This window comes from Antechinus flavipes, chromosome 3, assembly GCF_016432865.1.
Source record: "Antechinus flavipes isolate AdamAnt ecotype Samford, QLD, Australia chromosome 3, AdamAnt_v2, whole genome shotgun sequence".
Classification (NCBI taxonomy): domain Eukaryota; kingdom Metazoa; phylum Chordata; class Mammalia; order Dasyuromorphia; family Dasyuridae; genus Antechinus; species Antechinus flavipes.
In genome coordinates this window covers 612,233,018-612,240,455 of record NC_067400.1, presented here as the reverse complement: position 1 = coordinate 612,240,455, position 7,438 = coordinate 612,233,018, and the positions used below count along the sequence as shown (strand labels likewise).

Below are 7,438 nucleotides of genomic sequence, written 5' to 3'. Positions count from 1 at the left end.
GAAGGGAAAGAGGGAGGGAGGGAGGGAAAGAAGAAGAGCCTCAGAAATGCCCCTGGCCCCTGGCTCTGACCCCTTTCAGGAATGAGGGCTCTTACTCCATTCAACCCCAGAGACTTGCTTGAACTGATCATGGCTAACACATTGGCTTCAAGTTTTGTTTACGTATGGTAATTCATTTGAGCCTTTCAACAATCCTGTGACAAATGATACTTTTGCAGATGAGGAAACTGAGGCTCCAAGAGTTGGTTTCCCCAGTTCTTAAGTGTCTGACTCTAGCTCCTGCATTCTTTTCACAGACTAAGGTGAATACAACCGGCAGAGAGAAGTTCACATAGTGATCACACAGATTGTGAACGAAAACAACTTTGAAAACTTGGACAATCTGGCTGGTGCCATGATCACCTCCAACTCCCAAAGGTCAGCAACAAACCAAAATCCCTTTTTCTCAGAGGCCATTTAGTCCAACACTCCCATTTTCAATCCAGGAAAACTGAGACTGGGTAAGCCAAATGACTTGCCTGAGGTGTTTAAAGAGTGACATTTAAACTGTGGTCCTTTGGCTCTTGCATCTGGATTCTTTCACTGTGTCCAAAGCCCACTGAGGCTTGGGGCAGGGATAAGAAGAGAATGTGTCAAAGGAACATTTTTAAAGCACTCAGAAGAAAACAGAAAGAAGTTGTGTAGGAGATCCAGAAGTAAGGCAGTAATGGCGTTATCATGTATCAAGATAACAGATACTTTCAAATGGGGCAGCTAGGTGGTGCTGCAGCGGATAGAGCGCTAGCCATGGAGCCAGACGACTTCAAATTTGGCCTGGGATGCTCATGAGCTTTATGACCCTGGGCAGGACATTTAACCCTGTTTACCTCCGTTTCCTCCTCTGTAAAATGAGTTGGAGAAGGAAATGGCCAACCACTCCAGCATCTCTGCAAAGAAAACCCCAATGGGGACATGTAGAGTTGGACATGACCGAAACAGCTGAAAATATATACCGAGCTGGGTAGAACTGAGATTTATGGTTTCCTATGTATAATACAAGAATTCCCAATTTTATTTTGATCTCTGTAATCTTGTAGCTTTCATTAAAATCTTGGGGAAACATGAACTATGAAAGAAAGTGAATTCTAGAGTTTTCCGAGTAGATGTACATAAGAAACAAAATGGGTTAATTTTCGTAAAGAAAACTTTATTGTGTTCATAACATTTTAGTATCATAAAGTCATTAAATGTAAATTTTTTTTCACTAAACACTACAACTTTGGGAATATTTAAATAGGAAAATAGTTATTTACCAAATATTCCCTTTGCTTTCTTGACAAGCTTTTCAAACCCATTCAGGTACATGTACTCTGATATGTGGAAACGCTTGTCTTTAGGTTCATAATAAAAAAGGAAAATTGTTTTAGAGGACACAAAGGGGGAGTGAGTACCAGTTTATGGCATTTATAACAATCCCCCACCCCGACTCCTTTCGTCCCGGAAGTGGTTCCCCGCCCACACAATGCCCTCCCCCCCAAGTTCTTCAAAAACACTTGGAAGACCATTCCACAGAGCCTGCTCAGCACAGCCGGGCAAGTCCATCAGTCAGTTCATGGGTTGATGTTGACGATGCTCTGGAAAGAAAAAGGGGGTTGTAAGAGCTGGGCCAAAGGAGTCAGAGTTAGACCTGGGGGGGGGGGGGAGACTCACAGGGAGAGAGGAAAACACAAGGTAAGTGAAAGCAGAGGTAAGATCAGAGACCAGATCCTGGCCCCAATGGGGGCTCGGGAGCATCAGAAACTAGGGTAAAAAACTGGAAGGCAAAGTAGAAAAGGATTAGGCTTTTGAGGTGAAGAGGGAACTGTTGAGCCTTCAAGCCAGAAACCATAATCCACCAAGAAGGCCTAGATTATTATGTTCTTATGAATAATAGTAATGATAATAAATACAGTAGCTAATATTTATATAGTACTTACTATGAGTCAGGCTCTGTGCTAAACTCTTTATAATTATTATCTCACCTGACCACAATAGCCCCAGGAGGTAAGTGCAATTATTATCCCCATTTTACAATTGAGGAAACTGAGGTTAAGTGAGTTGCCCAGAGTTACACATTTAGAGTATCTGAGGTCAGACTTGAATTCTGTTCCAAAGACTGAGAACCATCTCTCCTAATTCTGTCCTCAGGAGCTGAGCAGTTGGTGAAGGAAGGCGGTCCGTGTCCTTCCTCAAGGGAGGAAAGGACAGTTGATGGAGATGGATTGCATGGCCTGTTCTCCCCTCTCCCTGATCTCAGACAGCAGATAGAGGAGGGGGGCTTTTTGCTCATCTGTAAAGAGCTGAAGTCACTTTGGGAGCAGAGTGAGGGAAAGGAGGACAGATCAGGGGCCTTTATACCAGGAATAAGAAGCAGACTCACCTCCACCTTGGGAAGAACAGACCCCTCCCCAGAGACCCCAATGCTTAGCAGTAATTGGATAAGGGACAGGGAATCAAAAAAGACAGGGAAAGGTCTAGCCTTGTAAGACTGTGGGGGACAAGGATTGCCTGACTTTTGTATTTCTATCCCCTATACCTGGCATGGGAACTGGCACATAGTAGGAACTTAATAAGTGAAGAATTGATTGAAATTCTCTCTGGATGCCAAAGGGACCCTGATACTGGACGAAGGAAAGAGTTTCTTAGCTGCCAGGAAAGTAGGGAAAGGTCTGGTCTGTCCCGTCTGTCCTCCATGGCTCAATGATGAGAATGGAACCCAAGTGGTTTTGTCTCCGCGCTCATCGTGACCTTAGGAGACTGTGGGAAGTGAGGGAAGGATCCATAGTGATAGCCCAAAACCAAGAGCAGAAAGATAAGGATAAAAGCTCTCCCTTGGTGAAGGATGGGGAGGGGAGGCAAGGAGACCCTCTACCCAAAAGCGAGGTACTTACTCTCCACAGGGCTGGCAAGTTGATGAAGGGCATGTTGACCGAGGCCTGGAAGTTCAAGAAAGCAAGAGTTAAGCCCCCAGCTCTTCCTCCTTCCTCTTCTGCCGCTTGATCCCCTTCTCCTCCTCAGGACCCTTTGCCTTTCCCTCCCTGTTTCCAGAGTTCAAACATTTGTGAGAAAGAGCTTACCCCAGAGTACAAGGGTGTGACTCCTGCCCCGCTGCCGCCGGCTCCTTGGTGAGCTCCCTGAGGGTAAGATCAAGATCATGTTAGGGTCCCTTAGCCTCCTAGGGGTCCCCAACCTTTCCTAGAACCCCCTCTCCATTCAGGGGAAGCTGGAGCAGACAAAGTGGGAAGGCTCCTCCTTTGTACCAAGTCAGGCTGGTACTACTGGAGAGGTTGGGGAGGGGGCTTCTCTTAGAGTTCAGAAGAGAGGCTCCCCTTGGGTTCCCTGATGCTCTTCTACTTTGGTCTTTAAAAAGGTGTTCCAGGTAGAAGGGCAAATGAAGACAATGGCCATACACCAGGACCCAGCATTGATTTCAAGCCCAATTCAGCTGCAAAGATCTCAGCCCCAAGACCACGTCCTTCTTTAACGCTAGCCCTCAGCCTTCCATTCCCAGACCCCCTGACCCACATCCCCAGTCCCACTGCTGCCGGACCTCACAACCAGCTCCAACTCTCTCCCATCCCAGCCCTGTCCCTCTCTTTCTTAATCCCACATTCTGAGTCAGGGCTGTCTCTCACCCAGAGCCCTGCCCCACCCCCTCCTCCACTCCTGGCCTCCTGCCTGGTGGCCGAGCCAGGTCCGCCCCAAGATGCTGTCACCACCTCGTTAATCCCAATGGCTGTCACCTGACATGCTGAATCCCTCTCTCCCTGGTCAATAACTACGCCTTTGTTAGCTTTCCCCTCAGCCCAGCCACCGTCCTCCCTCCCTTCCCCTAGGAAGTCCTCCCTGACGGATCCAGCTCTTTCTTCTCTTCACGGACAGAACCCGTCTGTGTCACGTTGTGTAATTATGGGATGTCATCACACCTGTGTTTTCTGGCTCGCCCATTAGATCTTGCTAACTTCTTAACTGGATCCACAGCTCCATGAAGGCAGGACCACCTGGCTCCCTCCCTCCGAGCCCCAAACCCAGAGAAGCTTCTGTCCCCTTGGCCGGCAGACGGGGGCCAGGAAAGCACCCGTACAGGCTTTGTGGACAGGGATGATCTTCTGGGCTGGGGCCACCTGCTTCTATGACCTGATCAAACTTCTCCCTGCTCTCTCCCAGCTTCTCAGGGCATGCTCTCAATTCCTCCTGTGACCCCATCACACTCTACTTCGTATTCCTACTGGCAGAATGGAAGCTCCTTGAGGGCAGGAATTAGATCATTTTAAAAACCTTTATACCCATCGCCAATGCTTTGTATATAACTGGCATTCCATAAATGGCATTGGGGAGAGAAACATGGGAATCCACTTGGTTCTACAAACCCATAGGAGGTTATGGGGAGGGGAGGTAACAGAAGGGTAACCCCCTAGCCCTTCCTGCCCTTCACCAGAAGAAGCAACCATGCCAGTTCTCCCAACCTGTCCAATGTTTAACTTCTCCTTCCCTCAGCTGCCCCAGAACCCCAATTTTCCCCACCCTTGTTCACCTACATTCAGCAGCTGGTTGGCCTCCTTGCCGGCTTGGTTGACCCCATGGTGGACATCCTCCTTGACCTTCTCCAGTTCTTTCCCAGCTTGCCCAGCAGCATGGTTGACCCCTTGGTTAACCTTCTCTATCTCCTTCTCTGCCTGTCCAGCAGCATGGTTGACCCCTTGGCCAAACTTGTTCACCTCCTTCCCTGCTTCCCCAGCAGCATGGTTGACCCCTTGACCAAACTTTTCTACTTCTTTCCCTGCTTGCCCAGCAGCATGGTTGACCCCTTGGTTAAATTTGTCTGCTTCCTTCCCAGCCTGCCCAAAAGCATTGTTGACCCCTTGGCCAAATCTGTCCACCTCCTTCCCTGCTTGTCCAGCAGCATGGTTGACTCCTTGACCAAATTTCTCTACCTCCTTCCCAGCCTGACCAGCAGCATGGTTGACTCCCTGGTTAAACTTGTCCACTTCCTTTCCAGCTTGCCCGAAAGCATTGTTAACTCCTTGGCCAAATCTGTCCACCTCCTTCCCAGCCTGCCCAGCAGCATGGTTGACCCCTTGGCCAAATCTGTCCACTTCCTTCCCGGCCTGCCCAAAAGCATTGTTGACCCCTTGGCCAAATCTGTCCACTTCCTTCCCAGCCTGCCCAGCAGCATGGTTGACCCCTTGGCCAAATCTGTCCACTTCCTTCCCAGCCTGCCCAGCAGCATTGTTGACCCCTTGGCCAAATCTGTCCACTTCTTTCCCAGCCTGCCCAGCAGCATGGTTGACCCCTTGGCCAAATCTGTCCACTTCCTTCCCAGCCTGCCCAGCAGCATTATTGACCCCTTGGCCAAATCTGTCTACTTCCTTCCCAGCCTGCCCAGCAGCATGGTTGACCCCTTGGCCAAATCTGTCCACTTCCTTCCCGGCCTGCCCAAAAGCATTGTTGACCCCTTGGCCAAATCTGTCCACTTCCTTCCCGGCCTGCCCAGCAGAATAGTTGATCCCTTGGTCCAACTTCTCCACCTCCTTCCCGGCCTGCCCAGCGGCATGGTTGACCCCCTGGCCAAACTTCTCTACCTCCTTCCCGGCCTGCCCGACAGCATGATTCACATCGTGGATGCCCTTGTCCACCTCCTTCCCGGCGTTGTTGACCCCTTGGTTGGCGCCGTGGATCACTTTTTCTGTCTCCTTGCCTGCCTGCCCAGTAGCATGATTAACTCCGTGGGCCAGTTGGTCCAAGCTGTGGTTGATCCCTTGGACACCTTTGTCTACCTCCCTGCTAGCCTCCTTCCCAATGCTGCTAAGGCCGTTGAACACTTTCTCTACTTCTCTGCCAGCTTGAGTGATCCCACGATTGATGCCATCCAGGGCCTTGCCCATCTCCCTTTCAGCACTGGTCAGCCCATGGTTGATGCCCTCAATGACCTTCCCAATGGGGTCATTTTCAGCTGTCCAGCCGGGCAAGACCCCCAACAGCAGGAGGAAGGAGCAAGTGGAGACTAGGGTGGCAGGCTGCATGGTGGCAGGTGCTGGGATATAGAGAGGAGCTCGTGAGACTAGGCTGCTATTTATCCTCCCGCCTCCCCTCCCTCCTCCACTCCCCCATGACTCAGCTGCCCCATGAGACAGTTGCTGGTCCCCGTTGAAGGGTGGTGTTTCCCAGGGAGATTTCAGGTTGAGCAATGGGAAGGAGGAGGGGGAGGGGTGAGTCACAACACAAGAGGTCCCAAGCATCCAAGATACAGACCCAGCAAGGGTCCCTCCACCCCTGGACCCAAATGTCTGACCTTCCAACCTCCGCCTCTTCTCATTCCCTCCCACAACCCAGACATCTTGTCACTCCTGTTGGTTCCTGATTCTTTCTCCCACTTTCAGTCCCCCTCCCCTCCTAGGATCCAGGTACTTCACTCCCTCTAGCATTTCAGTCTCCTCCCTAGGACCCAGATTCTTAGTCTTTGAGCCCCCACCCTTCCCATTACCTGCCCGTGATAGTCATCCTGTTCTCCTCCCTGGACCTAGGCATCTTGTTCCCCTCCCAGTCTTAAGTATCCTGACCCACCAGGCCCAGATATTCCAGACCTCCCCCCAGTCTCCAATTTCCAACCAAACACTCCAATTTCCAAGTGGTGGGAAAAACTGATAGAGGCCTGGAGGTCCTGGGAGGCTAGATGGAGCCATGAGAGGTACAAGGGAAGATTCAGGAGAAGCCGAGATAAATGGCAGCCTCCATCTTATCAAGGGGGATGGAGGTCGGACATCCAGGTTCCCAGAAGCAAGGTCTTTTGAGGATTGCGGGAGAGGGGGCGCACGTAGTAGAACATGAATGCCATTCCCGTGCCAGAACTCAGGCATCCTGCCTCCCAACCCTAGGGCAAGGGCAGGAGAGCTGATTTTGATCAACCTGAGAGCAGACGCAGTGTCTCCTGAAAATCCGGTTGGGGTGCCCATGGGGAGGGGCTAGAAACTTGGGGTAGCAGGAGGATGTCAGAGCAGAACTGGGCTGGGGGCCAGTGAGCCCAAATTTCCTGTTCTCCCGTTCTGCCTTCTCTAGCTCCTTCCCAAGAAGTCAGGGCTTGTTCGGGAGTTAGATTAACTGGACAGGTCGGAAGAGATCTGGGCAACGGGAGCACGCTGAGGCTCCGGGGCGCAAGTGACTCTGGGAGTGAGGAGGTGGCCAGAGCGAGTTCCGACGGGCGCAAGGGGCTGCGGGCCTTTGTGCACACGCACGGACTCAGCCAGCTGCCCCGTCCAAGCGTTTTAGCTCGGGGCTGCAGGTTTTAAGGACAAGACAAGTGCATTTCAGGAGTGGAAGGAAAGTCTCGGACCTGGAGACGAGGAAGGGGGACTTCATTTTTGGTGGGAAGTCCAAGGGAGTGAGTCAGGGGGGGAAGGAGGCACAGGGTGTGAGCCGCGGA

General features: G+C 51.2%; 1 protein-coding gene across 6 annotated transcripts; it reads right to left on the bottom strand.

Annotated features, from left to right (window-relative positions):
* Positions 1–1,165: 1,165 nt before the first annotated feature.
* SBSN (suprabasin) lies at positions 1,166–6,072 on the bottom strand. Of its 6 annotated transcripts, none has more exons than XM_051988938.1 (5): positions 5,169–6,072; positions 4,557–4,898; positions 3,096–3,152; positions 2,910–2,954; positions 1,166–1,613 (listed from the first exon to the last, which is right to left on the bottom strand). In XM_051988938.1, the coding sequence occupies exons 1-5, from the start codon at positions 6,039–6,041 to the stop codon at positions 1,590–1,592; spliced, it is 1,341 nt and encodes a 446-aa protein (XP_051844898.1). In that variant the 5' UTR covers positions 6,042–6,072; the 3' UTR covers positions 1,166–1,589. The 6 variants fall into 6 exon arrangements, with proteins under 6 accessions (XP_051844898.1, XP_051844897.1, XP_051844900.1 ...); XM_051988937.1 differs by having other exon boundaries at positions 4,557–5,060; positions 5,223–6,072; XM_051988940.1 differs by having other exon boundaries at positions 5,223–6,072.
* Positions 6,073–7,438: the final 1,366 nt, after the last annotated feature.

What these genes read in the sequence shown, in the direction of transcription:
- SBSN (XM_051988936.1), bottom strand. Translation starts at nt 6,041, where the DNA reads ATGCAGCCTGCCACCCTAGTCTCCACTTGCTCCTTCCTCCTGCTGTTG. An exon ending in AGGCCAACCAGCTGCTGAAT is followed by an intron (nt 3,153 to 4,556) that starts GTAGGTGAACAA and finishes TCTTACCCTCAG; the next exon opens with GGAGCTCACCAAGGAGCCGG. An exon ending in ACTTGCCAGCCCTGTGGAGA is followed by an intron (nt 1,614 to 2,909) that starts GTAAGTACCTCG and finishes TTTTCTTTCCAG; the next exon opens with AGCATCGTCAACATCAACCC.